The sequence below is a fragment of the Brassica rapa genome, chromosome A09, assembly GCF_000309985.2.
Source record: "Brassica rapa cultivar Chiifu-401-42 chromosome A09, CAAS_Brap_v3.01, whole genome shotgun sequence".
NCBI classification, from domain to species: domain Eukaryota; kingdom Viridiplantae; phylum Streptophyta; class Magnoliopsida; order Brassicales; family Brassicaceae; genus Brassica; species Brassica rapa.
Window position 1 is genome coordinate 34,360,221 of NC_024803.2, and position 25,738 is coordinate 34,385,958.

At 38.1% G+C, this 25,738-nt stretch overlaps 8 protein-coding genes and 1 non-coding gene across 14 annotated transcripts; 5 read left to right on the forward strand and 4 right to left on the reverse strand.

The window, feature by feature from the left end:
* Nucleotides 1–121: 121 nt before the first annotated feature.
* Nucleotides 122–649, reverse strand: LOC103841295 (histone H4). Its single transcript, XM_009117820.3, has one exon. It carries the CDS (start codon nt 564–566, stop codon nt 255–257), a length of 312 nt encoding a protein of 103 aa, XP_009116068.1. The 5' UTR covers nt 567–649; the 3' UTR covers nt 122–254.
* A 251-nt stretch (nt 650–900) lies between these two features.
* Nucleotides 901–3,711, forward strand: LOC103841296 (F-box/FBD/LRR-repeat protein At1g16930). Its single transcript, XM_009117821.3, has 2 exons — nt 901–2,747; nt 2,841–3,711. The coding sequence occupies exons 1-2, from the start codon at nt 1,599–1,601 to the stop codon at nt 3,141–3,143; spliced, it is 1,452 nt and encodes a 483-aa protein (XP_009116069.1). The 5' UTR covers nt 901–1,598; the 3' UTR covers nt 3,144–3,711.
* Nucleotides 3,613–4,782, reverse strand: LOC103841297 (60S ribosomal protein L36-2). 3 transcript variants are annotated; one of them, XM_009117822.3, is made up of 4 exons: nt 4,711–4,782; nt 4,473–4,580; nt 3,985–4,184; nt 3,613–3,787 (listed from the first exon to the last, which is right to left on the reverse strand). In XM_009117822.3, the coding sequence occupies exons 2-4, from the start codon at nt 4,572–4,574 to the stop codon at nt 3,751–3,753; spliced, it is 339 nt and encodes a 112-aa protein (XP_009116070.1). In that variant the 5' UTR covers nt 4,575–4,580; nt 4,711–4,782; the 3' UTR covers nt 3,613–3,750. The 3 variants fall into 3 exon arrangements, with proteins under 3 accessions (XP_009116070.1, XP_033137112.1, XP_033137111.1); XM_033281221.1 differs by having other exon boundaries at nt 4,473–4,587; nt 4,711–4,728; XM_033281220.1 differs by having other exon boundaries at nt 4,666–4,715.
* A 133-nt stretch (nt 4,783–4,915) lies between these two features.
* LOC103841298 (actin-1) lies at nt 4,916–7,275 on the forward strand. 3 transcript variants are annotated; one of them, XM_009117823.2, is made up of 5 exons: nt 4,916–5,043; nt 5,540–5,610; nt 5,817–6,210; nt 6,296–6,909; nt 6,997–7,254. In XM_009117823.2, exons 2-5 carry the CDS (start codon nt 5,551–5,553, stop codon nt 7,060–7,062), a joined length of 1,134 nt encoding a protein of 377 aa, XP_009116071.1. In that variant the 5' UTR covers nt 4,916–5,043; nt 5,540–5,550; the 3' UTR covers nt 7,063–7,254. The 3 variants fall into 3 exon arrangements, with proteins under 3 accessions (XP_009116071.1, XP_009116072.1, XP_009116073.1); XM_009117824.3 differs by having other exon boundaries at nt 4,946–5,031; XM_009117825.3 differs by lacking the exon at nt 4,916–5,043 and adding an exon at nt 5,127–5,182 and having other exon boundaries at nt 6,997–7,275.
* Nucleotides 7,276–7,406: 131 nt separating this feature from the next.
* On the reverse strand, nt 7,407–11,652 carry LOC103841300 (gamma-tubulin complex component 4). Of its 2 annotated transcripts, none has more exons than XM_033281090.1 (16): nt 11,403–11,652; nt 11,028–11,334; nt 10,805–10,941; nt 10,609–10,707; nt 10,285–10,423; nt 9,931–10,203; nt 9,714–9,794; nt 9,547–9,630; nt 9,309–9,395; nt 9,160–9,215; nt 8,852–9,034; nt 8,482–8,707; nt 8,313–8,401; nt 8,073–8,226; nt 7,874–7,996; nt 7,407–7,796 (listed from the first exon to the last, which is right to left on the reverse strand). In XM_033281090.1, the coding sequence occupies exons 1-16, from the start codon at nt 11,558–11,560 to the stop codon at nt 7,740–7,742; spliced, it is 2,253 nt and encodes a 750-aa protein (XP_033136981.1). In that variant the 5' UTR covers nt 11,561–11,652; the 3' UTR covers nt 7,407–7,739. The 2 variants fall into 2 exon arrangements, with proteins under 2 accessions (XP_033136981.1, XP_009116074.1); XM_009117826.3 differs by having other exon boundaries at nt 10,285–10,405; nt 11,403–11,651.
* Nucleotides 11,653–11,833: 181 nt separating this feature from the next.
* TRNAK-UUU lies at nt 11,834–11,905 on the forward strand. Its single transcript has one exon. It is a non-coding gene; the product is annotated as a tRNA-Lys (tRNA).
* A 207-nt stretch (nt 11,906–12,112) lies between these two features.
* On the reverse strand, nt 12,113–14,120 carry LOC103841301 (RHOMBOID-like protein 4). The gene is made up of 6 exons (XM_009117827.3): nt 13,566–14,120; nt 13,324–13,487; nt 13,072–13,235; nt 12,739–12,983; nt 12,523–12,649; nt 12,113–12,433 (listed from the first exon to the last, which is right to left on the reverse strand). The coding sequence occupies exons 1-6, from the start codon at nt 13,916–13,918 to the stop codon at nt 12,311–12,313; spliced, it is 1,176 nt and encodes a 391-aa protein (XP_009116075.1). The 5' UTR covers nt 13,919–14,120; the 3' UTR covers nt 12,113–12,310.
* Nucleotides 14,121–20,047: 5,927 nt separating this feature from the next.
* On the forward strand, nt 20,048–23,205 carry LOC117127827 (zinc finger BED domain-containing protein RICESLEEPER 2-like). The gene is made up of 3 exons (XM_033278507.1): nt 20,048–22,177; nt 22,269–22,596; nt 22,691–23,205. The coding sequence occupies exons 1-3, from the start codon at nt 20,048–20,050 to the stop codon at nt 22,771–22,773; spliced, it is 2,541 nt and encodes an 846-aa protein (XP_033134398.1). The 3' UTR covers nt 22,774–23,205.
* A 204-nt stretch (nt 23,206–23,409) lies between these two features.
* Nucleotides 23,410–25,542, forward strand: LOC103841303 (hsp70-binding protein 1). The gene is made up of 6 exons (XM_009117829.3): nt 23,410–23,646; nt 23,884–24,026; nt 24,108–24,158; nt 24,233–24,454; nt 24,524–24,626; nt 24,861–25,542. The coding sequence occupies exons 1-6, from the start codon at nt 23,561–23,563 to the stop codon at nt 25,345–25,347; spliced, it is 1,092 nt and encodes a 363-aa protein (XP_009116077.1). The 5' UTR covers nt 23,410–23,560; the 3' UTR covers nt 25,348–25,542.
* The last annotated feature ends 196 nt before the right edge of the window (nt 25,543–25,738 follow it).

The following is a 25,738-nucleotide window of genomic DNA, read 5'->3' on the forward strand; positions in this document are numbered from 1 at the left end:
TCCCGCGTTTTGGCACATTTTTGTTGGTCCACACAACTTTTAGTCCAAAAACCTTATCGTGCGCATTGATTAGTTTTCACAACCAAAAGGAAAGAGCCATAGGTAAAAATGTCATTGTAGGTGTTCGAACTCGAGTCCTTTCAGTTTACTATAATTAAATGCGGAAACAAGACCAAGATTGTTCGGAAAAAGATGCATATTTTCCCATTGATTCTGAAAAAGATTTTACAAGATCTGAAACTGAAACAATCGAATCAACCGCCGAATCCATACAGAGTCCGACCCTGCCTCTTGAGGGCGTAGACAACGTCCATGGCCGTGACTGTTTTTCGGCGAGCGTGCTCCGTGTACGTAACGGCGTCGCGAATCACGTTCTCTAGAAAGATCTTGAGAACGCCGCGAGTCTCTTCGTAGATCAAACCGCTGATACGCTTCACACCTCCTCTTCTCGCTAGACGACGGATCGCTGGTTTGGTGATTCCTTGGATGTTGTCTCGGAGAACTTTCCGATGCCTCTTGGCTCCTCCCTTTCCCAATCCTTTTCCTCCCTTTCCTCGCCCTGACATTTTTTTCTCGGGAAATGTTAATATTCAAAAGCTTCGATGAGAGAGAATAATATATTGATGGTTGAGTGAATAGGGGGAGGTAATGAGGTTTTTATATAAAAGGGGGTGAGACGAGAATGATTTGTGTGAGTGTTTTTAATAAATTTGAGAGATTCTGCATCGTCAGATCGTTTACAATCGACGGTTGTTGTCATCGATCCGCGTGGTTGTAAGCTTCTGACTTTTAAACCGTTAGATATGTTGCTATCCGCGTCATATGCGTGAGTGAGATTTTGAACCGTAAGATCTTGTGATTGGCGATTCGCAAGACGAGGGTAACGAGCGGGAGTGTGAATGCTTAAGCGCGGACATGACAATATTTTAACGAAATTATTTGTATTTGTATTTTTCGTTACTTTTGTGCGTTGCACTCATCGGACGTGCCCGACTCCCTTGGAACCGGAACCGGAATCGAAACCTTCTGGAACTTTATGGAATCTCGCTTTCACAACATTTCTAAAATATTTTCTATAAAAATATGTTGGAAGTTTATGATTCAGTTTTAGAATCACGCTTCTATTCTTTTAAAATAAAATACAATGTCATGTATCAATAAAAAAAACTATAATCCCGGTCATTGGGGAATTAACATTTCGGCATCACCAGGGACAGATGACCGACACGTGGCAACACGTGACTAGTCTGGATCACTTCTGTGAGGCCAGGATACCTCTATATAATTCAAAAAAAAAATATATATAATCATAGTTTTTAATTTATGTAAAATCCAAATTTTAATAGTAAATGAATAGAGAGAATATAAATATATAAATATTAAAATTAATACTAGAAATTATATTTATGTATAGATGTTTTTATTAAACATATATAATATATACAAATATATTGTGTCAATTATTTATGAAGTATTAAAAATAATTAATATAATAATTTCTTTTAAAAAATCTCGATTTTGTGCCTAGCTTCAGTTTCCATGTAACATAATTTGTGATTAATGATAGTTTTCTAGGGTTTAGAGGGGCATAAGTAATAATGGAGAAAAGGTTCCTAAAAGAGAAGCAAAGTAGCTCAGAGGAAAGAAGAAGAAGCAACTCAGAGATAAACGATTTACCAGATTCATTTCTTTGTCACATACTCTTTTTTCTCTCGACAAAATATTCAGTTCGAAGCAGCCTTTTGTCCAAACGTTGGAGGAGTCTCTGGTTACAGGTTCCTGCTTTCGACTTGGACTCACTCCAATTCAACGATGATGTTTTCAGTTTTACGGACTTCGTCCATAGATTTCTTAAATCTGACGAAAATCTAACCTTGAATAGATTCAAGTTGATCTGTTCTCCTGACGATATTGATGATGATGATAATAATGATAGTGTTTTGGAGTTGTGGATAGATGCTTTAGTTAGGCGTAGGGTTCATCATCTGGATTTTCAAGTTAACTCAGACGATGACAAAATAGTTTGTATGCCTCTTTCGCTATATTCATGTAATACCTTGGCCAACTTAAGTCTCTACCACGTAGCTTTGAGTGACATGGAACTAGAGTTTGTTGCTTCCCTACCTTGTCTGAAGGTTATGTGTTTAGATACTGTAAGGTATGAGTATGACGATTCGCTGATCCATGACGAATCCAATTACCTTGAGACACTTCTAACCAGCTGCCCGGTTCTTGAAAAGTTAACCATAATCAGGGATATATTTGATTATCTTAAAATTATTTGTGTGCGCTCCAAGTCTTTAAAAAGTTTAACTCTATGGGTTGACTCATGCCAAGTTGGTCTCTTGGAAGATCATGTTGTGGAAATAGATGCTTCGAAGCTTGAGCATATGAGTCTCCGTGATCACTTATCTAGAAGCATCGTTATACACAGTATTGCTCCCTATGCATCGGTGAACATCGATGTTCACTTTGATGGGAATGATGGTTATACATCACTGGACCAAGATGATGATGATTCTAATTCCAAGAGGACTATGATCCGTAATTTCCTCACCAAGATATCCACAGTCTCCCGCATGGAGATCTCTTACAATACTCTAGAGGTCATCCATGATTACTCAAAATTGGAACAGTTACCTCACTTCTCTAACTTGTCTTGGTTATATGCTTCTTTCCTTGACTCGTTTTGGGAATTGCTGCCAACCTTTCTTTGTTGCTGTCCGAATCGACACACACTCTTCTTGGTGAGTCTCTTATTATTCTCTTGTATGTAAAAGTTTGCATATTCATCCCATAAAACTTAACCATCTCTTTGTTTGGGGCATATTAATTATCAGGAATTTGTGTTTGATATAGAGGAAAGCCCAATGAAACTCTCATCTGTGCCGCCGTGTTTCGTATCGTCTCTCAAGTATGTTAAGCTTGCGACGCAAGGCACAACAAAAACATCAAGCCAGATGAAATTAGCTAGATATTTCCTGAGTCATTGTGCTGTCCTGAAGAAACTGAGCTTAAGCAAGAGTTTTGGTGATGGCATCATCAAGAAAATAAAAAAGATTCAAAGAAAGTCTAGAGAGTGCATCATTGTCACTGGTTGTCTGGTTAAGCCACACAACTTATACCATAGACAAGATGAATAATGAATCCAACTCTTATAGTAGTAGTAATCCAGTGTAAGACTATTTTAGCTTTTTTCTTTTTTTTGTTGTGTGTGTGAGCATGGCTTCATGTTTCCTAGGTTCGATCTAGATGTTATCAAGCTAGTTTTCCTTCTTTAAAGAGTTTATACTGTCGATCAGACTCTATTAATCTTATATCTTATGAAGTTGGGTGTTATGTGAAAAAAAGAAAGGAGATAGTTTTCTTCATCAGTGAAATAAGGTTCTTGGTGTGTGTTTTAGGCGCTTTTTGTTAGGAAATTGTAATTTTGCGGTTTAGAAACTTGTATGGAGATTTGAGAATCAAGATAACAAGTCTTTAATGAAGTTTGAGATATACTTTACAGAGAATCCTGTCAGTCATAAACACATTTTCCGAAATTTACTTCCATTGTACTTTCTGGAGCATTTTACTTTGATTTTTCAAAGGTACTTTCTTGATTTTTCAGTATTTAAATGAAATCAGAGGTAATAAGAGATAAAATGATAAGTTTCAACAAATAATCACCGGACAAAATTCTCTTCAAATCCCAAATACTAAAACAAACGTTAAAAAAAGAGTAGCTTGTCATCCTGAGAGAAACGATGCTCATTTCTTCTTCTCAGTAGCACCACCACCACCAGACCTACATTCATTACAACAACAAAATCAATTTCTTTTGCTGTCTATGCTTTAGCTGAAATGAGTATTCGGAATGGAAATTTCAATTAGAAGATAGTTTTGCTCCTAGTTAACTATGCTATACAATAAGTTAGGCTTTGATTCCACAGGTAAGAGACATCAAGAAGAGCAATAGTGAAATGGAGCTTAGGGTTTCTTTACCTCATCTTGCGGAGAACGCTAGACATCTCCTCTCTCTTCCTCTTGGCTCTCTTGTGGGTTCCCAACTTACGCTTAGCCACCTTGAGAGCACGCTTGTCTTTACCAACCTTTAAAAGCTCAGTGATTCTCTTCTCGTAGGGGGCAAAACCGGCAACTTCCCTTATCAAGGATCTGATAAAGAGCGTCCTCTTGCTCGTTTGCTGAGCACACACAAACCACATTCAATTTACAGCAAATCAAGAACACAGCACCACGAATTTAGTACAAGACAAGCTCAAATTAAGGAAAAAAAGAAGTACAAAAACTGCATCGACATTGCTAGACAAAATAGTGATTTCAAACAAAGCCGTGAAGTTAGAACACTCACAAGATAACGATGATAGCACTTAGGATCATGAATCCAGAAACAGTATTAGAACTATGTGAACAGAACTAACTAGGAACTATTAAAACTAAGGCCAAAGAATAAAAAAAGTGAGAGAACATACTCCTTTGCGAGCACGGGGACGAGGAGCCAACTCGCGTCTGGTGACAACATGTCCCTTGTTCAACCCGACGAACAAACCGGTCTTCACCTGAGGAGCTGTCATCTTCTTCTGCAAAATTTTCAAAAACCAACAACATCAGATCAATAAGAGATTTCTATACAGTTACAACATCGATGAAACCGATTCACAAGACCATCACGAGAAGAGATAGCATAGAACTGGATCAGAAGTCATATACCTTGTTTTTTGTATCGAGCTAAGAAGAAACACGAGTGAAACACCTCTGAATGTGTATATACGGAGGAGGCTAAAGAGAAACCCTAACCCTTTTCCAAATAGATTGGGCCACTATTGGGCCTTAAACGCGGGCTTAGGTTTGGACTTTACAGTTTAACCCATTTTAAAAGAGAGGGTAAAAACGTCTTTTAGTTAATTGAACCGGAAAAAGAGGAGCGAAGCCTTTTGACCCGTTTAATATTTTTACTGCTTCGCCATTCATTTTGGTTTTGTGTTCGTTTTGTTTTGTTTCTTAGACAGATTGTTTCCCGAGAATCTTCCTGTCGCGAGAAAGGTTTTCATTCTCTTCTCTTTCTCCTCCTGTTTCCTGTCGTTTTTTTTGTTTTTACAGATCCTGATTTCTTTATTCCTCCACCTCGTTCTCGATTAACAATTTGTGTCTCTTTGATTCTTTGAATTTGATTTCTGGATCTGTAAGTGGCAAAGATTGGTGTATTATTCAATGCAGGCGAGGCGAGCACAAGTGTTGATAGTGTTATTTGTTCAACTGTGTGTTCTCTGGTTGATATTGTTTAATAATATTAAATCCAATTGGTAACGTGATTCTACTGGATCTAGAATCTTTCTCTCATTCCTTTTAGATTTTGATTCTTGTCTTTTCTCTCTCTGTCTGGATATAATTTGTATTGACTCGTTGAAAATGAATTGTTATTTTTCTTTGTTTATCATCATATAATAATAATGCTATGGAAAGGATCATTGACTGCTTTGCCTTTTAATATATTCTTGTTTTATATACCAAAATTGGTCTTATGTTTATTTCTTTGCAGAAAAGTAGAAAATGGCTGACGGTGAGGACATTCAACCCCTTGTATGCGACAATGGTACTGGAATGGTCAAGGTAATTGCTCAAAATGGAATCTTTAATCTGATATCTATTGAAATCTCTCCTTTATATCCTCCAACATATCTCTAAGTGGATTTAGGAGAACTCATTAGATGGATCTGTGCATTGTTTAACCATGGAAGTTGTAATTTTTGTTGATCTGATGAATAATGTAGCTAAGTCCATCTCTAAGATGGTTTTATGTTCTGTGTTTGACTTAGGCTGGTTTTGCTGGAGATGATGCACCAAGGGCTGTGTTTCCAAGTATCGTAGGCCGTCCACGTCACACTGGAGTCATGGTTGGGATGGGACAGAAGGATGCATACGTTGGTGATGAAGCTCAATCCAAGCGTGGTATTCTAACTCTCAAGTACCCTATTGAGCACGGCATTGTCAACAACTGGGATGACATGGAGAAAATTTGGCATCATACTTTCTACAATGAGCTCCGTGTTGCTCCTGAGGAGCATCCTATTCTACTCACTGAAGCACCTCTCAACCCTAAAGCTAACCGTGAGAAGATGACTCAGATCATGTTCGAAACTTTCAATGCTCCGGCTATGTATGTTGCTATTCAAGCTGTCCTCTCACTTTACGCTAGTGGTCGTACTACCGGTAAATCCAAAATCATATAGCCTTTTTTTTACTCTGCAGATTCAACAACTGTGTATCTTCAACATTTGTTGATCTATGCTTGTAGGTATTGTGCTTGACTCTGGAGATGGTGTGAGCCATACGGTCCCTATCTATGAGGGTTACGCTCTTCCCCATGCCATCCTACGTCTTGATCTCGCCGGTCGTGACCTCACAGATGCGCTGATGAAGATCCTCACTGAGCGTGGTTACTCTTTCACCACAACAGCTGAGCGTGAAATTGTCAGAGACATTAAGGAGAAGCTCTGCTACATTGCTCTGGACTATGAGCAGGAGCTCGAGACGGCTAATACCAGCTCTTCTGTGGAGAAGAACTACGAGTTACCTGATGGGCAAGTGATCACCATTGGATCTGAGCGGTTCCGTTGCCCTGAGGTTCTTTACCAGCCGTCTATGATTGGTATGGAGAATCCCGGTATCCATGAAACCACTTACAACTCCATAATGAAATGTGATGTGGACATCAGAAAGGACTTGTATGGTAACATTGTGCTCAGTGGTGGAACCACTATGTTCCCTGGAATTGCTGATAGAATGAGCAAGGAGATTACTGCTTTAGCACCGAGCAGCATGAAGATCAAGGTTGTTGCACCGCCTGAGAGGAAATACTCTGTCTGGATTGGAGGATCCATCTTGGCTTCTCTCAGTACCTTCCAGCAGGTAACTAGTACAACCAGTTTTATTTCACTCAAACCAAATAATTTCTAGTCATTTCTGACTGATATATGTCTTTCATGATTTTTGCAGATGTGGATTGCAAAGGCGGAATATGATGAGTCAGGCCCGTCCATTGTTCACCGGAAATGCTTTTGAGTTTGAGTCTAAGCCATGGGGGGTTTTCCAATTCATCCTTACTGGGTTTCATCTTCGTTCTTTGTTGCTCTTTGTTCTTCTTCAATATTTTCAGATTCTGGCCTAAGACATTTTGAAGCACTTGCATTATCTTTTTGTAGTATGGATACTTTTTGCGTCTGTCAGTTAATAAGAACACCTATTTTCCAGAAATTTTCAAGGTTTTGGATAGCAGTAAAAGTACAATCTATTGTTATACAATAGTTGCATGTGTTGTTCATAGCATCAGCTTACTAAGATGGACGTAGACTATACTATAGCTTCATGTTGTACTTTGCTAATATTCGCATAAGATAAAACGTGTTAAAATAGAAAAATATAGAACTCGCATCATCATCAAGCATTCAAATAATCAAACGAACCAGACCTAATAGTCGTCTCTAACTTAATTTACATAGTATAACATCTCAAAATCACGAAGGAAACACACAACTTGCAGTTTATGTTCTTGAGTTTATAAGGAAATGCGTGAGAGCACAAACCACGTCCACATATCATACATATTTCCTTTAATGGCGTCATGTGATCATGATTTGAAGATCAGAACAATATTTCACCAGGTGTCATAGCTGCTGCAAAGCCTCAAGTCCATTTGTGAAAAAGCTGCATTAGATTCTCTGACAAGAACTGTCGTACGTTTACAATGGAAGAGCTGGGCGTTGCCGAACAACGTTCAACAAGCCCCTTGTAGTTGCCTGTTGCAGTGAAACAGAGTAGGTAAAGAAGCTCGACTTCTATGAACCACAAAATCTTACTGTATAGAAATCACTACCTCGTAGAAAGAATTGAAATTTAGGCGTAAAAGAAACCGTCTCAAGAACGGGGCTCGCTGGCTCCCGGCCAGCTTGCTGCTTCTCAGTATGGTGTACAAAGAATTCGACTTCTGGTTGAATTCCTTCAAAACCGCAAGAAAGACAAACTAATGAAACAGAGCACTTAGTTTGAATTGAATGTGCGAAAAGATAACGCACCTCGGATATGTTTTCAAGTTCCGAAGTGTTTGGATTGCTTTCATGATTCTCAATGTTCCAGCAGAACTGGAGACAGAGTTTCATGATGCTGTCGAGTATCCTCGAGACTGCACCAATGTCGAGGAAAGATTGAGAGATAAGAGCCGAGAGATACCTGCATTTACATAGTATAGTGGGTAAGTAGTAGTCGTAGCAAAGAAACTAAACCCAAATTTATTTATAACAGTAACAATAGCTCACTCTTGATGGAAGCCAACGAGTTCAGTGAAGTCTTGAGAGTCTTCGATGTGAGTTTGCAACACCTTCCACTGAGATTCTATCACGTCAACCTTAAGACAAAGAGAAATCAAACCTTAGATGTTTTTGCTTTTTATCAATCTGCCTTGAGACCAACTTTGGGTTTCTTTACTTGAATGTAAAACTGAAGATTCCTTATAAGAAACGCCATGTGCTCTCTGACTCGCCACATGGGTCGTATGCCTTGTCGTCTTTGCTGAGATATTGATTCCTTTGTACCATCTTTTCGATGTTGAGCAAAATCCATGTGATCTTGATGCATTACAGAAGCCCATGATTTCTCCAATTCCATCTGAGTTCTTTTTAGCCGTATCAAGTACTGGAACACTTTGAGATACCTAAAACACACAAAACTATAGCTCTTAGACAAAGCATCAAGCATTTCAAGTTCCAGTAAACAGCCAACGAAATTGATACAAGACCTCTGAAGTGAGAAAAATTCGAAGAAAAAGAGGATTCAAGCAATGCCCAATGATTCTTACTTAGATAGTACTTCTTGAGTGAAAAACAGTTGCATGGGCCAATCAACAGAATACTCAAGAGCAATAGCGTCCCAGCCATCCACAGAGGTGTCTGATGTAAGATTCGCCTTCCCCGTAAGAGCGAGTTTAGATCTCGCCAGGTCAGCTTGAGAAGATCTTACTGTAACTCCAAATGAAGGCAACCTGTTGAGCAGCAGTTAAAACAGCAAAATTATGGACCAGTTGGTTGAAGTAATTATTAATGTGTGCTTCCCATTTTAGATCAAAGGCTGGCAAATACTCATATACTAGAACGTGATGTTACTGACCTTAGGGATACCCTAGAGAAATACTTATCTTCCTCGCCAATTGTTTTTGTTGCAGCCTGTGCGTTTCAAAAAAAGAGCGTTATATACACAATTTGACCTCATCAGAACCTTTTATCATGAAAACTCTTATATGACATGTATACACTTACCAACTGAAATGGTACCATTAGATCAGCTTCTCCAGTTGACTGGCGAGGTGGAAAACGCATCAACTGGCGACTCTCCTCCAGAAAGCACTGAAATCAGAAAGTCTATAAGATATGAGATTACATGTCTACATGTCGTTTACTGAGGCTAATGCAAGAAACGAGGACATAAACACACGATATGGATATAAATTAACCTTATTTTCAACTCGAGTGACAACAGAAATTATATTCAGTTTACCTGAAAGAAATCTCCTTTTTCTAGCAGAAAATAGTCTTTTAGAGCTTTAAGATGACCATTGAGATCAGCACGCACAACGACGAGCTGTAGAAAGGAAGGTATGTAATAAAAATTGATCCAAAATTCCAAATGATTAAGAATTAGAAGTTGACAGGTGAGAACCTCACCTGCCAAAGATGACTGGCTGCTATTGCTCGAACAGAATCAACAGTGCACTCAAATGATCTCTTGTGAAACTCAGATGATTCCTGCACGTAGAGGTTTAAAATTTAAGTATAATGTGATTGTAAGAGAGACAAATACTAGTTCTATCATGAACATGATAATAAAGGTGTCCCATGAATGAAACCGAAATAAACCATGAGACAGTCTCCCAACCAGTACCTTCAGATCTTTTAACATAGCTTCGATCTTGTCTGCCTCAGATTGAGGGAGTAACTCTTCCCCAGTAAGATCCGCATCCAACTCAGTTTCCTTCTCAGAGAAATCACTATGCATAAATCCACGAATTCTCTGGGAGCCACGCATTGTCTGCTGAAAACTCTTGTCCTTCTGGAACTGGAAAGCAGGACTGGGATTTCGCAAAACCCTTATGGCCTTCCCCGCAAAAAGAACTGATTCACCAAGACGCATAGGAATATGATCAGGTAACATATCCTGCAATATAAGCACACAAACATCATTACAGGTAACATTAACTGCACCTAATTAAAAACTAAAAAATGGCATGGAAAATACCAAAGAGATGTGAAATCCAGAATGCCAATCAGTTAAAGATGTCTCGTGAACTGAGGTACGAGCCAACTTTTCAGATATCTCTTCCTGAGATGAGCGATGATCTAAATCGCCATCTTCCTGCCTGCAAAGTATATCAGAACTGAACTGTATATTCTTTAGAGAAAAACATACAGAAACCAAAGTGTACAGATATAGGCAACGGCATCAGCTCAAGACTACAGAAGCCAATATATTACGAGGACCACTAATGGCGACACTGAGCAAAACAAGATGACACTCAGAGAGTTAAAAAAAAAAAAAAAACAACATAGAATTTACAGTTACCTCTTAATGAAAAACTCTTCATGGGGATCCTGGAGAATCCCATAGACCATCCAAGCCGCGAGTTGATTATACATGACCTGATGTCCATGCCAAAGAAGCCTACACATGGATATGCAAATAAGCAACAATACAATGTATTTTTTTAATTTATTGTACATGGAAAGACTAAGAAACAAAGCAAGCAACGTGAATATACCTTTGGAGACAAGCCCTGAGTTCAGGAACACCACAATGACACCTTTTGTTCAACACATTCAAAAGCTGCCCTCCACGAATATCATCACGCTCAATCTCGAGAACAACCTCGTAAAGTGGCGGGAAGAGAAGGAAAAACTAGACAGATAACAAAGGTATTGGCTTTACTCATACTGTAATCCTAAGCTCAATGTAGTATTCACGTGTTGTTGAGAAATGTATACCTTATTGAGTCCCTGAGTCACCGTAGCAAGAATAGGCCTAGTCTCAGCCAAAAGCTGCTGCTCAATGTGAAGAACCGCAGACCTGTAAACCGAAAGAATCTCCACAATTCCATTAGCAATAGCTCTGCGGTAGACACTAGGCTTCTTCTCGCCACTACTACTAGTCTGCTTTGACAGCTCATCGGCTCGTTCCAAGGGATGCACAGTGGTTACTGACCTAATCCAGCTCAAGTTCCGGGACTTGTTCGCGAACCGGTCAAGCTCTCTGTAGTAAAACCCTAGCTTGATCAACCTCTCGATCAGGTCCCTACGAGAGAAATCGAAATCAGATCGATTAAGGAGAAGAGATCGAAAAGAGAGAGAGAGAGAGAGTACCTTTCGCTGGGTTGGATGAAGGAGATGTCGGGGGCGAGTTTGAAGGTGGATTCGTCGGAGAGAGGGGAATCGAGGCCTAGGGTTTTCAATTGCTCCCGCTCGTCGACGATGAGGTCTCCGGTGAAACCGAGGAGAGCTAGGAGAAGCTCGTGCAACATTGCGAAACTTTCTCGGGAGGGAAAGAGAAAAAATCAAAATGACCGGTCACAGTCGCCGGAACGGTTGGTTCACTGGTGTGGTTCAGTGGCAAATGATGTAAAATTCTACAGAAAGCAAAGATGTTTTGGTAACTTCCATAGTCTCTTTAAGTGTTCTTTACTCAAAAGAGTAAAAGATCCACTCAGAGACCCTCTAATCGACTCAGAAGTTAACGAGACTGTTATTTGTATAGGTGCTGGATAGTACGTTATAAATACTAAAAAATCATCGAAGCCGTCTTAGCTCAGTGGTAGAGCGCGTGACTTTTAATCCCGTGGCCGTGGGTTCGATCCCCACAGACGGCGACTGTTTGTTATACTTTTTTTTTTTAATTTTAAGAGATATATAGAACACACATGGCCGACAAGAGATCAGCCTATGGCAAAAAATAACATAGGATTCAAAATTTCAAAGACAATAAAAACCGAGTTTGGCTGCCTGGGGTAGTCCACTTGTGTGTTTCAACATGTAAATAACGTTTCTTCTGAAGTTCTAAACGTTACCCATGCAAATTTACTAAATAGGATCGAGCTCGACCATTGAAATTTACCAGAGTTTCACAGCTCAATAAAAAAAACATAATTCAGAACAACATACTGTAGTATCATTTATAAGATATATATATACAAAGCAAGCAAGAAAGAAAGAGTGTGTGACGAAGAAGATACAACGGAATCTGAATGTGTATTCTCTATAACCAGTTAAATAGATCAACGGCAAAGCTGAACGCATAAGCTATTAATCCGTGAATCCGATGGATTAGCCAAAATGTACGATCCAGACTTGCCGTTCCTCAAACAAGTCATGCTCAATTGGTTGCCTAATTGAGTCGTCTGCATGAAATAAAAAGAAAAACACATAGTAATGTTAAAAGGAGATGCTATCCAATGCTGGAGAAACCATGTAATGAAAAATGGCTAACCGTGCAAGAGGCTGGTTCTCGGTTACAGCTCCATCTAGAAGTTGGAACACATGAAAGGTAATGACACCATGAGCAATGCTTGTTTCCATCCACATTGTTGAAAAGAGAGATCAAACCAGTAATGAACCTGCCAAGGAAACAAACCGGTTTTGATATTGTCTTTATTATAGAATAAATAAACAGACTGGTTTATAGTTGATATAATGTGACACTTACCAACCAAGCAAGAGGAGAAGAGACACGGTCCATAATATGACCTGATACATCTTGTACTTGTGCGGTTTACCTAGAGGAGCATTCCTTTGGTTAATCCATCCGTAATGAGGACGGATCAAGAGCACGAATCCAAGAAGAAAACCAGTAGCAAAACCACCAATATGAGCAAAGTTATCTACTCCCGGAAGCACACCGAGTCCCAAGTTTACCGCCACAATCAATACAAGAGTTATAATCGTCACAACCTATACAAAAACATAAACAAACAACATTAAAGTCTCAACCTCTAGATCATATATATATGAAAATATAAGTTTTTAAAGGTATCAGTACCTTGTTAGAATAGATAGTCCAATTGATAAAGATCTCAGAGAGCATTCCTCCAAGTAAACCAAAGACGGCACCAGAAGCTCCCACGGAGATGTTTGAGCGGAGGAAAAGAGCTGACAATATACTTCCTCCGAAGCCAGATATCAAATAAAGCAAACCAATCCTTACTGAGAATAACAATATAAAAACCATAGGTTATACACACATTTAATCAAAGGTGAGTGAGTAACACATAGAGCTAGAGAGAGTACTTACTAAAACCGAATTCACGTTCCATACGCATACCAATGAACAAAAGAGTCAACATGTTCACCAGCAAGTGAACAACTCCTCCATGTAACCAGTTGCAAGAAAGCAAACGCCATCCTTCATCTCCTTTAACCACTTTCTTTACTTCTAACCCACCCATTGTTCTTAACCTGTTAAACCAAAATCAATCTCAAAAAAAGCCGGTTTGACCGAAGTCAAAACCACTTCTTTGAGGATAATACACTTACGTGAGAGAGGAAGGACCAAGAAGAGGATTCTCCCTAGTGCTCTGAAACGAGAACCGACCCAAGAAACCGGCGAAACAATCTCCAGATTTCTTCGGACAGTTGTTGACGTACATGGTGATCACGAACACGACGACGTTGGCGATCACGAAACAGGGGATCAGCCAAGGGAACCAGCTACGAAACTCCTTGACTCCTCTTCCTCGCTCGGCATAAGAACCTCCTCGGCTTCGATTCAGCGATCGATGTTGCCCGGATGGAGTGGATGATTCTATATTCACTGGGTGGATGTTGCTGATCTCTCTCTGTTGGGGTTTTCCCCAAATCGGAGCCGTCTCTGAATCCTTCTCGCCCATTCGAATCAGTTAAAGATTCGAGGTTTGAACAAAAATTCGAGAGATTGGAGATTGAATTTGAGAAAAAAGTAGATTTTTTTTGGGTTTATATCGGTTTTGGGAGTTTTGAGCTTAAAAGCGTGTTCTTCTTCAGACAAGAAGGAAACTATCTTCTGCAGATTGTGTCTTTAACTCTTAACATAAGAAAAAGGAAAGAGTTAGTCAACCGTCTTTACCAAATGTGCGACACACGGTTTCTAATTATACCAGTAAACCAATTTTTCATTAGATAACCAAAACTTGGTTTCTTCCTGTAGGTTTCCGGTTTAGATGAAAAGTTTCAGTTTATCATAAATTGTAATGGATTTTCGGTTTAAAGCCTTTCATTAGTTTTGTTAACGCGGTTTTAGTATGTCTACTCTCGGGAAAACGGCTTATTCATGCCCGAACTAGGGGTTGCTGAGAGAATACATACCTCAACTTTTACTGCAAGTCGAAACATACCTACACTAATCAAAAATTTAAAATTCATGCCTGAACTATGGGTTGATAAAAAAATACATACCCCAACTCTTATTGCATGCCAAAACATACCTTAACTAATCAAAAATTTGAAATTTATGCCTAGTCTTTAGAAGTCAACGCTAATTTCAATCTATACTATTATTTTTGAAATAATTTTATAGCAACGGAGCTCTCACGTTAAAAAACAGAGTGGCTAAAGTTTATGTTATCCTTAATGAATTTTTATATATATTCTATTATATAATAAAAAAAAAATTATATTAAAAATCTTATATATTTTTAAAAAATTATGATGATTCTTATATATTGTGTTGTTATCTTAAAATAATAGTTTACTATTGTAAAAGTAAAAAAAATTAAGAGACATGATTTTTGCAATATTATATTTTCTTAAAAATATAGGATAATTCTTATATATTGTGTTGTTATCTTGAAATAATATTTTACTATTTTGAAAGTTAAAATTTAAGATAAAAATAATATCTAAGTAAATATTAATGGAGCAATATATTTGTATAAGGATATTTTCTAAGAAGTGATTTTAAGATATATTTGTATATATAAGAATTATCTTTTTTTTTAAATATAATATTGTAAAAAATCACTTCTTTTAATTTTTTTACTTTTATAATAGTAAAATATTATTTTAAGATAACAACATAATATATAAGAATCATCATAATTATTTTAAAAAATATATAATATTTTTAAAATAAAATCCATTTTATTTAAAAATTCATTAAGGGTAACATAGAATTTAGCCAATCTAATTTTTAACGTGAGAGCTCTGTTGCGAAAAATTACTTCGCAAATAAAATTCATTTTATTATATAATAGAATATATATAAAAATTTATTAGGGGTAACATAGATTTTAGCTACTCTAATTTTTAACGTGAGAGCTCCGTTGCGAAAATTTACTTCGCAAATAATAGTATAGATTGAAATTAGCGTTGACTTCTAAAGACTAGGCATAAATTTCAAATTTTTGATTAGTTAAGGTATGTTTTGGCATGCAATAAGAGTTGGGGTATGTATTTTTTTATCGATCCATAATTCAGGCATGAATTTTAAATTTTTGATTAGTGTAGGTATGTTTTGACTTGCAGTAAAAGTTGAGGTATGTATTTTCTCAGCAATCCCTAGTTCGGGCATGAATAAGCCGTTTTCCCGTCTACTCTCTCTGCTACCTCTCCGTCCTAAGAAATCTACGTCTGAAGATACGTTTTATACGCTGAAAATCTTATATATTTTCTTTCTGATACTTTACATAAGTTAATCTTCTCTGAGATTATTTTCTGCCATAAATTCATTAATGCATTTCCTTAGTTATGTATTTTATTCTTGGTCTTATGTCTTTGTTGAACAAACATTTGAATACTGATATTAAATTTGGAAAAGTATTTGTCTAATAGAGAATCAACACGCGACATAAAAATTTGAAAATGTTTTTCAACTTCTTTATTTTAATCAAAGCAATATACATGAAACAGTTTTTAAAGAAAAAGTCGTCTTTATTCTTTTTATTTCTTTTAAATATAAGTTTATTTGCTCTCATAGTGCTGAACTTTTCTCTATGTTAGCAATATCTTAACCGATATCTCTTATATTTGTTTGTTTCCTTTTTCTCTGACCTCAAGTTTGTGTCTTTGATTAATTCTTAGATTCTGTTTATTTCGTTGACTTGTGTATTACTTCCAAAATATAAAGAACATTTTTTTGCCGAAAAATTACTCTATTTAAGCATATTCTAGGGTTTAAACATTAGAGGAGCTGCAAGGATATAGACCTATAGATGGATGAATTGTAAATGAATGAAGTTAAATAATATTTTAGAGGAATAGTTCTGTTAATATATATAGTAGAGGAACAACTCCAGTCCTCTGCAAGCTAAGTTTTACTTACATTTTCAGATATTTTCTGGTGCAACATGGAATTTGCCAAGCTCTATCAAAATAATATTATTTTCCTTAATAAAACGTTGTCATATTTGGATCAAAACTATACATTTCTCAAGTTTTTGTTTTGAAGTTTAAAAAAAAATAAATATTTGTGTTGACTAGTCGTTTGTAGTTCCCTAAATAAAACTTCGATGAGATCAAATCAACTCCATTGATATTGATAACAAGTCCCTTGATTTTAGGGAAAGCAAATCATGTACTAATCTAAAACAGGATAAATGGAAAACGTTGGTTCACATGGCAAAGATATCAGCAGGGCAGAGGAGAGGCAAACCCTTTACATCAAGAGCTTCTTGATAGAGTTTTAGCCGCTCACGCTTCCTGGTCTGACCATGCCGGCGAATAAAGAAACTCAATAAACTTGGTACGAATAGTTTTGAACTTTTGATATACGATCCGGTTTTAGATTCGATTTAGAACTACTTAAGTGACTTTGAATGGTATTACATACGATTGCCATTTTCTTTACTTGGACGATACTAGTGGTAGATAGATGATAGGATAATATTATAATGACTCCACCAAAAGTGACTTGGGAACATTTTATTGATTACTGAGAGTCTGAGATGGTGTAGGTTGATGTTTAACGCATGTACGATAGTGTGATTCAGACATGCATATCGCTAAAACTTATATTTTATGTTGAATGGTTTTGAGTTTTCCCTTCCGGTCTATTGATTTATTTCAAATAACGAATTTGTTGATAGTATTTTTTTTTAAAAAATGTTGATAGTATAAATAGAGACTTAACAAACAGAGAAACATGTTGATATGGCTTTAAAGTTATTGAGATGTCTGTTTGAGATCGAACGAAGGAGTGGATGTTCATGAATCAATTCTTTTCTGAGAATCTTTTTTTTTTTGCTTATTAAATTATTTTGATAAACCAATAAAAACTATGGTCTATGGGTTATTAAGTTTTGAATAATGGGTTTGGAGAGAAATAAGTTTACAACTTATGATTCAGGGAGAAATAAGTTTAGAAAATTTAAATTCATGGAAAATTAGAACGAGATCATAGTTTGGTGGATATCTGATGCTATATGATAGTTCTCGTGGGAAAATAGATCGTTCACCCCACACTCTTTAAATAAAGCTACTATTAGAAATCGTATCTGGAAGACTTAAAACATCATTACGGTAATTCACAAATCATCTATGAGACACTAATAAATTGTAGCAACAAGGACAAGGAGTAAAGAGGTCTGGTGAATTGCTATATCAACCTATATATATGTTCAGGATATCTTAGGGAGATCTGCTTCTTTAATGATTTTTTTTTTTGAACAACTGCTTCTTTAATGATTTAAACATCAGATAATGTTCGTAGGGGATGCTATATAGTATAGCTAATCAGGTAAGTTTGTTCTTTGGCTTATTAACTTGGCAACCTATATATGTTGTGTACTTGTGCATTGTGGCATGCAGCAATCATAGCGTATGTGTGTGCATAAGTCTATGTAGGAACTCTACTAACCTCTGATTCTCTATGATAATGTGATAAGTTGAAAACAACAGTTATAAAAAGGGAAGTTAACACTTCGGTCCAATTCATAACAGGTGAATTTAGTATTGGGTTGTTATACCATCTTTAAGGGTGTCCTTATACGCAACTGTGTATAAAAACCATAAGATAAATTATGTTTTAAGATTAAACCTTGATTAACCACTAATTAATCTCTTAAACACACTATACAACCTTTTGCAAACCTGATTTAACGTCTTTTTATGTATTTTTATAGTCTCACGTAGTGATGTCAAAAGAGGGTTTGGACCGCGGGCCGGGTCTGTGAAGGCCTGCTGCGGGGCGGGTTTGGGCCGCGGTTTAGTAGGCCCATTTTTTTTGCGGGACGAGCGGGCCGGGAGCTGTGCGGTACGGGCTGAAAGAGGGACGGGCCAAGGATGACCTGCGGGTTTCGCGTAGTCCCGCAACCCTAATGCTTCCATTTCCTTTTCTGCCTCCACCTGAAGAAACGAGAGAGAGAGAGAGAGAGTGCGACAAGAAGGCGATGGGTGTGAGGAGCTCCGGTGACCGTGTTTCAAGGTCGCTGATGCTTCCGGTCTACCGTTCGCCTTTTATCTCCTCCGGTAAAGATTCTTGTTGTTTGTTGTCGATCTATTTTGTCGGCACTAACCAATTATCTCATCTTCTTTTGCAGGCTGGTCTCTTCTGGAGCTCATCTGCTTCGATCCACGACCGGAGCTTCTTATAGCTCCACCGCCGGAGCTTGTATTCTTCTAAGATCCAACACCGGAGCTTCTCCTCTGCATGCATGTTCGTTTCCTTCTCCATTTCGCCTCTTTATTTAATTGTTTTGTCTCTGATATAGCTGTATTGCATGTGATGTTTGTTGTGTAGCTTAGGTTGATGTCTTTCGAGTGTGTTATGTCTCTGTCTCGGTTGGGTTGTTTTTTTTTTTTAAATTGTGAATCTGTCCGTTCAACAGTTCATGTGAATGTTATGTCTCGGTCTCTGTCTCTAGTTGACCTCGTTGGAATATTTAGACCAGATTAAATTCATTTGATTGTTTGTTGTCTCTGATTGTCTTACCGAAGTTTAAATTGTGAATGTGTCCATAAAACTCGTTAGAATATCCAAGAAGCGTTTTATTTGATATGGTTACAGAATATCAACTAAGCAACTTGTGGTCAGTTCTGATATGTTTTCTTGTCGTGTTGTCTTTGTTTTGTCTTATGTTTTGAGGCGATGAAGTGATGAAGAACAAGGAGGCGACTGGTTCATCCTCTTCTCCTCTTATAAGATAAGACATTACTTGTTTGCATTGTAAATTTGTAATGCCGATATGTTCCAAGTGATTTATCTGAATTTTTGTTTGTTTTTGTCATGTGTATGAAGAAGAAGGCGTCAGCACGTCAGCTTCCAGCTTTTCATTCCCTAATAGCTTCAGTACCTCAGGTTATTCACTCTCTTACGCAAAACTAGTAATCATTGATAGGAGAGCTCAATGTCTTATTGTCTTCAACTATAATCTCTGATATGTATTTTCTTTCTGTCTGTGTCACGCTTTTGGATGTGTTGCCTCGAGCTCTTGGAGTGGTCGTGACCAAGGAGGCGTCAGCACGTCAGCCTACCATTGCTATGAGCAGCTTTAGGACCTCAGGTTAGTCGCACTCTTCCGTAGAACTAATAAGCATTGATATGAGAACTCACTGGTTAGATAGGACTCCCTGTTTAGATAGTTGAACTCACTGGTTAGATAGGACTCCCTGTTTAGATAGTTGAACTCACTGGTTAGATAGGACTCCCTGTTTAGATAAGTTAACTCACTGTCTTGCTTAAGAATAATTGTATTGATATGAGAGCTCATTGTCTTGCTTAGAACTAGCTTTATTGATATGAGAACTTTCTGTTTTGCATTGATCTGTTTAGTGATGCTTGTATATGCTGCTTGTCCTCAAGCTAATAAATATTTGTGAATGTTTATGTGAATGTTTATGTGAATGTTTACGTAGCTTACTAGCTTGTCCTCAAGCTAGTATAAAATTTATATTATCAATTTTTAACTTAATTAAAATTTTAAAATATTTTAAAAACCCTAAAACCACTAACACACGTAGTTTAGGTTAAGGGAGCCGTAACTTAGCTTAGAATAGAATTTTCTAAACTTCTAAGTTCTAACAAACCAACGGAGACCTGAGAGACGATGGGATCAAGAAGCGACTCAGAAGAGCAGTTCACTTTGGATACTAACTACGTGCCACCAGATACAACGGACTTTGAGACTCAACAAGTCATGGCAAGACTTGCGGCTATTGATGAGAACAATGATCAGCGTGATGGTGGTGATGATGGAAACAAGCAAGGTCGCAAAAGAAAGCTGATCAGTCTGGTCGATTCAGAAGAGGATGATGACGTTGAAATAACTCCAACAACCCAACCGAGGAAGCCTCCTAGAAAGACCAGTTTTGGAACAGCCTCGCAGAAACCCATGTACCAGTCCACTCTGGATGGAGGTAGTGGCTCTTCCGCACAGGCGTGTAGTCAGAAGAAGACTGTTCCTCTGAAATCTGTGATTCGTGGAGGGAGGAGAAAGGCAGAGCCTCGGGGCTCGTCTACTCTGTCGCGGAAAAACAAAGGACCGAGTACTCAGTCCCGGAAAAACAAAGGACCGAGTACTCAGTCGCTGAAGAAGAAGAGCAAGATCCAAGAGGAGATACCAGATTTTGATGATGAACTACTAGAAGATGAGTTGGACGAGGATGAAGCCGGTGTAGATGAAGCCGGTTTGGATGTAGCTGGTTTGGATGATATGGAGAGTAGGCAACGATCAGATGTGTGGAAGGATTACACGGTGGTTGAAAAACGCAATGGCACTATGAAAGCTGTGTGCAATCATTGCAGGAATGAGTATGCATGGTATTCTCACTCGCATGGAACAAGTGGGCTGAGAAGGCATCGGTGGAGATGTAAAATGTATCCAAGGAATACTGGAAGGCAGCAACAACTCAATACTGAAGGGAAAGTAGTATCTCGCAAGTATGATCATACTGTGTTCAGACAGATGGTAGCAAAGACAATAGTCCAGCATGATCTACCTTACGCGTACGTTGAGTATCAGAAAGTTAGAGACACATGGGCGTATTTAAATGCTGATGTCCAAACCATTTGTCGAAACACAGCGAGAGCAGATGTGTATCGATTATATGAAAGTGAGAGAGACACACTCAAGAGGGAATTAGGGAGTCTTCCTGGACGAGTGTCCTTCACATCTGACTTGTGGACATCAGTGAAACGAGAAGGATACATGTGTGTGACAGCACATTACATTGATCGGAATTGGAAGTTGAACAGCAAGATCCTGACATTTTGTGCTCTACCACCACCACATACTGGTATGAATGTTGCTGTTCAGCTCCTTGAATCACTGAAAGAGTGGGGAATTGAAAAGAAGGTGTTCTCGGTCACACTAGATAATGCTACGAGTAATGACTCGATGCAGGATATTGTGAAATCGCAGCTGAATTTGAATGATGATTTGTTATGTGGAGGAGAGTTTTTTCATGTGAGATGTGCAGCTCACATACTTAACCTCATTGTGCAAGATGGGTTGAAGGTTATTGGAGACTCTTTGCAGAAAGTAAGAGACAGTGTTAAGTATGTTTTAGGATCGGAAACGCGTGAACAGCTGTTCCACAAATGTGTGGATGCTGCCGGTGTAGTAGAAGGTGGATGGCTTATACTGGACGTGCCGACAAGATGGAACTCAACTTACTATATGCTTGAAAGAGCCATCAAGTACCGTAAAGCATTTGTTAAGTTAGAGGCATTTGATAAGAAGGGTTATAAAACGGCGCCCACAGCTGAGGAATGGACTAGAGCAGCCAATATTTGCGATTTTTTGGGTTCTTTTGCTGTGATCACAAGCTTGATGTCTGGTTCGAATTACCCGACAGCAAACTTGTTTTTCTATCAGGTTTGGTTGATCCATGATTGGCTTCGGAGAAATGAGGAAAGCCAAGACGAGATTGTCAGAAACATGGTGCCACCGATGAAAGAGAAGTTCGACAAATATTGGGACGAAGTCAGTGGTGTTTTTGCAATGGCAGCAGTCTTTGATCCACGGTTTAAGCTTTCTATTGTCGAATGTTGTTTAGGGAAGCTTGACATGAGGACTCGTGATGCAAAGGTGAAGAATCTGCGTGACAAGCTGAGTATTCTGTTTGAGTCATACGACAAAAAATCCAAGAATAACTCGCCTTCCACTGAGCCTCGTGAGACTGCTTCGCAAAAAGCATCTGACTCAGGGTCAATGGGGCTGTTTATGAACTACAATGTGAGTGTTTTTCATTTTTTAATCTTCTGATTTTTTTATTCCTCTATAATATTTTTTTTTCCTATCTAATATTTTTTTTCAACTTTCTTAGGATTTCTTTGCATTTCGCCAAACCAGTGGCATTGTGAGTGGAAAGACACCTCTACAAGCTTATCTTGAAGAACCACCTTTGGACTTTACTAATTTCCAAAGCTTGGACATCCTCGATTGGTGGAAAGATAATGCGCATCGGTATGGTGACTTGGCTGCAATGGCATGTGATCTGCTAAGTATTCCAATCACAACAGTGGCTTCGGAGTCTTCTTTCAGTATTGGATCGCGAGTTCTGAATAAATATAGAAGCCGTCTACTCCCAAAAAATGTGCAAGCTCTCATATGCACTAGGAATTGGATCAAGGGATACGAATCTTATGCACATGGTAAATAACACTCATTTTAATTTTATTAAAAGTTCCATAGTACTAGAGTCCCATTATCCTTTATCTAAGTAAATGAAATTTCAAATATTTTCAGATGAAGAAGTCGATGGTGATGGTGAAGAAGAGAATTTACCATCATTTGAGTCCATTGTTGATGGAGAAGGTGAAGATGAGTAGATCGCGAGTTTGAAATGTTATTTTGATTTGGTGTTTTGCTTCAATTACAATTTAAGATTTTTTATTTAAAGTGCTTGGTTTTGTTTTGAGTACTGATTTGGATCATTTGGTGTTTCTATGAAATTTACCTTGGTTGAAACTTGGCTTTTCATCTTTAACATGCTGTTGAACTTCATGAACTTCAAAAACCAAAAAAAAATCAAGAACAATAACAATATATGTAAAATTTTGTTTTCAGTTCCAATAATAGATTCATGTCTTCACGTATGATGTATCTTCACATAGGGGAGCAGCAAGCAGTGTCGAGACACATCCTTATGCACTCCTTTTACGTTCAGCCCGCGGGACGGCTTGTAAGGGACTGTGAACATGGGCGGTACGGGATTAGGACGGCCTTTTGGAGACCGCAGCCCGCGCGGGATGGGCCCGCCTGAACCCGCGAGATGACGATCCCGCCGCGGTACGGGACGGGATGGGACGGGACGACCTGTTTGACATCACGCCTCCTCACCTCATTGGGCCATACATTATAGGACGGTTTGTACCCGCGATCCAATAAATTCACACGTCGTCGTTTTAGTTTTACACATGGTGGGTCCCCTCTCACTCAATCTCCTTAACCGATAAAGTGATTGGTTCATCTTTGCAACTTGACCACGTGTTTTGTCTATACAAACGAAAATATCTCCTTGTTCGTGTAATAAATTAGTAACATTCTCTTTCAATCTTCATCTTCCACAATTTTCCGTTTCTGTTTTTTTTTGTTCTTTCTTTTGAAGAAGCGTAAATGGCGAACAATGGACCCAGCTGGGACGGATTGCTCAAATGGAGCCTCTCCCATTCCGATGGTGCTTCCCCTTCTCGCCCTTTGAGGTACCTGAGCTTTTTCTTATATTTTCTGTAATTATATCATTTAAATTGAAAGATCTCTGTTTTTTTTATTGATCGGATCTTTCCCTCTTCGTTTTGTGTAAAGCTTGTTATCTCTGATCAAAGCTTCTAACAATTGGTTCATATATAATTGAAATGCTCTGTTTTCTGATAATGGATAGCATTTAGATGCTTAATCTTTGAATTCGATGTGGACTTGTTTGTATGTGTTCTTGTTAGTGAGGAGGATCGACAATGGTTCATGGAAGCAATGCAAGGACATACGATCGATTCAATATCACGTATGAAACAAATATCTCAAATCATGAAAATGCCTGAACAACTCTTGGAGTCTCAAGGAGTCACAATAGACGATCTTGAAGGTTCTTTACTTCGTTCCAATGTCTAATTATCTAACGGTCTGATCGATTTATTCAAAAACTTGTTTACTTTTATTTGGACAGGAATGTTGGATGAGCTGCAAGAACACGTCGAGTCCATCGATTTAGCCAATGGTTTGATCTCTTACATAAACCATTATTTTATTTCTGTTATATCTTTTTAACATATTTGGATCATGATCGTTCAGATCTTCATTCCATTGGAGGTTTGGTCCCTCTCCTTAGCTATCTCAAGAACTCCAACGCGAAGATCCGAGCAAAAGCAGCAGATGTTTTGACCACGGTTGTCCAAAATAATCCTCGTAGCCAGCAGCTTGTTATGGAAGCAAATGGCTTTGAGCCCTTGTTAACAAACTTTATTACTGATCCGGACATTAGAGTCCGGACCAAAGCCCTTGGTGCTATATCTTGTAAGAGTTACTTATCTCAAAGCTTATTTCTTTAGGACATGAAGTTTGACAGTGTTTTTATTGTTGCAGCTCTTATCCGTCACAACCAACAAGGGATTACAGCTTTCCGTCTAGCAAATGGTTACGCTGGCTTAAGAGACGCACTGGTCTCTGATACCGTCAGATTTCAAAGGTAATATTATTATTTTATATTAAATTGTTTATAGTCATGAGATTTTCAAGACTATAAACAATTTAATATAAAATAATAATTTTGGATGCTTAAGTTTATATAAATTATCTATTATATAGACCAATATTTCACTTACGTATGTCCATGACCGGTTCTGCTTAAAACATCTCAAGAATATGCATTAGATAGGAATGTTCTTAAATCCATGATGTTTATAAATCCTTTCCATTTCAGGAAAGCGTTGAATTTGATTCACTATCTTCTCCAAGAAAGCAACTCAGACTGTAGAATCGTTAGGGATCTTGGATTCCCTCGCGTAATGATCCACCTAGCATCAAACCAAGACCTTGAAGTCCGTGAATTCGCTCTTCGCGGTCTCCTTGAGCTTACCCGTGAAGAATCTGACCGAAACCTCGACAGAGCTGATGTGAATCTGAGACAGCTTCTTGAGGAGAGAACAAGAAGAATCATTGCAATGTCGGAGGAAGATCTTTGTGCAGCTAGAGAAGAAAGAGAGCTAGTGGATATTCTTTGGACCGTGTGTTATGATGAACCGTCCCTTCTAAGAGAGAGAGGTCTTGTTTACCTCCCGTGTGATGACGAGATGGCTCCTGATGTGGTTAGAGACCGCTTTGAACCTCCGTTAAGGGCTTGGGCTGCAAGACGAGATGATGAAATCAACGAACCACCGGTTCCACTTCTCCTTGGTCCTGCACAGTGATCTCGTTGCTTAGGCTTTTGATCTGATCACAAATAAAAACTTTGTGGAACACTTATTTCAAATGTTCTGCCAAAACTATAGGGTTTCTTTATTGTCATAGTATGAACTATTGCAATCGACCATGTCAATATTATAGAAACATAAAGATTAAAAAGAATCTGGAAAAATCATATTTAGGAAATTAAAAGTTATCTATTTATATATTTTTCCAAATTAGAGCAGTTCCATTGAGAGGTTGAAGAGGGGATCTAGACGGAATTTTTTTAAAAAAAAATTAAGGAAATAAAAAGAAAAAATTCTGATTTTGGTACTCTTAAAAACTTATAAATGTATCTTTTCCACATGTCACCTAATTAATCTAGTGATTTAATTTAAATCAAAATTTAAATAT

Coding starts and splice junctions, on each gene's coding strand:
- LOC103841297 (XM_033281220.1), bottom strand. CDS start 4,686: ATGCTATCTCTTCTCGTGATG. Junction 4,581..4,665: donor TGCTATCTCTTCTCGTGATG/GTCTTGTGAATC, acceptor AAAATTTTGCAG/AAGAAGATGACAGCTCCTCA. Junction 4,185..4,472: donor GTCCCCGTGCTCGCAAAGGA/GTATGTTCTCTC, acceptor GTGTGTGCTCAG/CAAACGAGCAAGAGGACGCT.
- LOC117127827 (XM_033278507.1), top strand. CDS start 20,048: ATGGGATCAAGAAGCGACTCAGAAGAGCAGTTCACTTTGGATACTAAC. Junction 22,178..22,268: donor GGCTGTTTATGAACTACAAT/GTGAGTGTTTTT, acceptor CAACTTTCTTAG/GATTTCTTTGCATTTCGCCA. Junction 22,597..22,690: donor ATACGAATCTTATGCACATG/GTAAATAACACT, acceptor AAATATTTTCAG/ATGAAGAAGTCGATGGTGAT.
- LOC103841303 (XM_009117829.3), top strand. CDS start 23,561: ATGGCGAACAATGGACCCAGCTGGGACGGATTGCTCAAATGGAGCCTC. Junction 24,159..24,232: donor GTCCATCGATTTAGCCAATG/GTTTGATCTCTT, acceptor ATGATCGTTCAG/ATCTTCATTCCATTGGAGGT. Junction 24,627..24,860: donor GATACCGTCAGATTTCAAAG/GTAATATTATTA, acceptor TTTCCATTTCAG/GAAAGCGTTGAATTTGATTC.
- LOC103841300 (XM_033281090.1), bottom strand. CDS start 11,560: ATGTTGCACGAGCTTCTCCTAGCTCTCCTCGGTTTCACCGGAGACCTC. Junction 9,795..9,930: donor CTATGTTAAAAGATCTGAAG/GTACTGGTTGGG, acceptor CTCTACGTGCAG/GAATCATCTGAGTTTCACAA. Junction 9,631..9,713: donor CAGCCAGTCATCTTTGGCAG/GTGAGGTTCTCA, acceptor TCCTTTCTACAG/CTCGTCGTTGTGCGTGCTGA.
- LOC103841298 (XM_009117823.2), top strand. CDS start 5,551: ATGGCTGACGGTGAGGACATTCAACCCCTTGTATGCGACAATGGTACT. Junction 5,611..5,816: donor ATGGTACTGGAATGGTCAAG/GTAATTGCTCAA, acceptor TGTTTGACTTAG/GCTGGTTTTGCTGGAGATGA. Junction 6,211..6,295: donor CGCTAGTGGTCGTACTACCG/GTAAATCCAAAA, acceptor CTATGCTTGTAG/GTATTGTGCTTGACTCTGGA.
- LOC103841296 (XM_009117821.3), top strand. CDS start 1,599: ATGGAGAAAAGGTTCCTAAAAGAGAAGCAAAGTAGCTCAGAGGAAAGA. Junction 2,748..2,840: donor ATCGACACACACTCTTCTTG/GTGAGTCTCTTA, acceptor ATTAATTATCAG/GAATTTGTGTTTGATATAGA.
- LOC103841301 (XM_009117827.3), bottom strand. CDS start 13,918: ATGGGCGAGAAGGATTCAGAGACGGCTCCGATTTGGGGAAAACCCCAA. Junction 13,236..13,323: donor GGAACGTGAATTCGGTTTTA/GTAAGTACTCTC, acceptor TGTTATTCTCAG/TAAGGATTGGTTTGCTTTAT. Junction 12,434..12,522: donor GAGAACCAGCCTCTTGCACG/GTTAGCCATTTT, acceptor TATTTCATGCAG/ACGACTCAATTAGGCAACCA.
- LOC103841295 (XM_009117820.3), bottom strand. CDS start 566: ATGTCAGGGCGAGGAAAGGGAGGAAAAGGATTGGGAAAGGGAGGAGCC.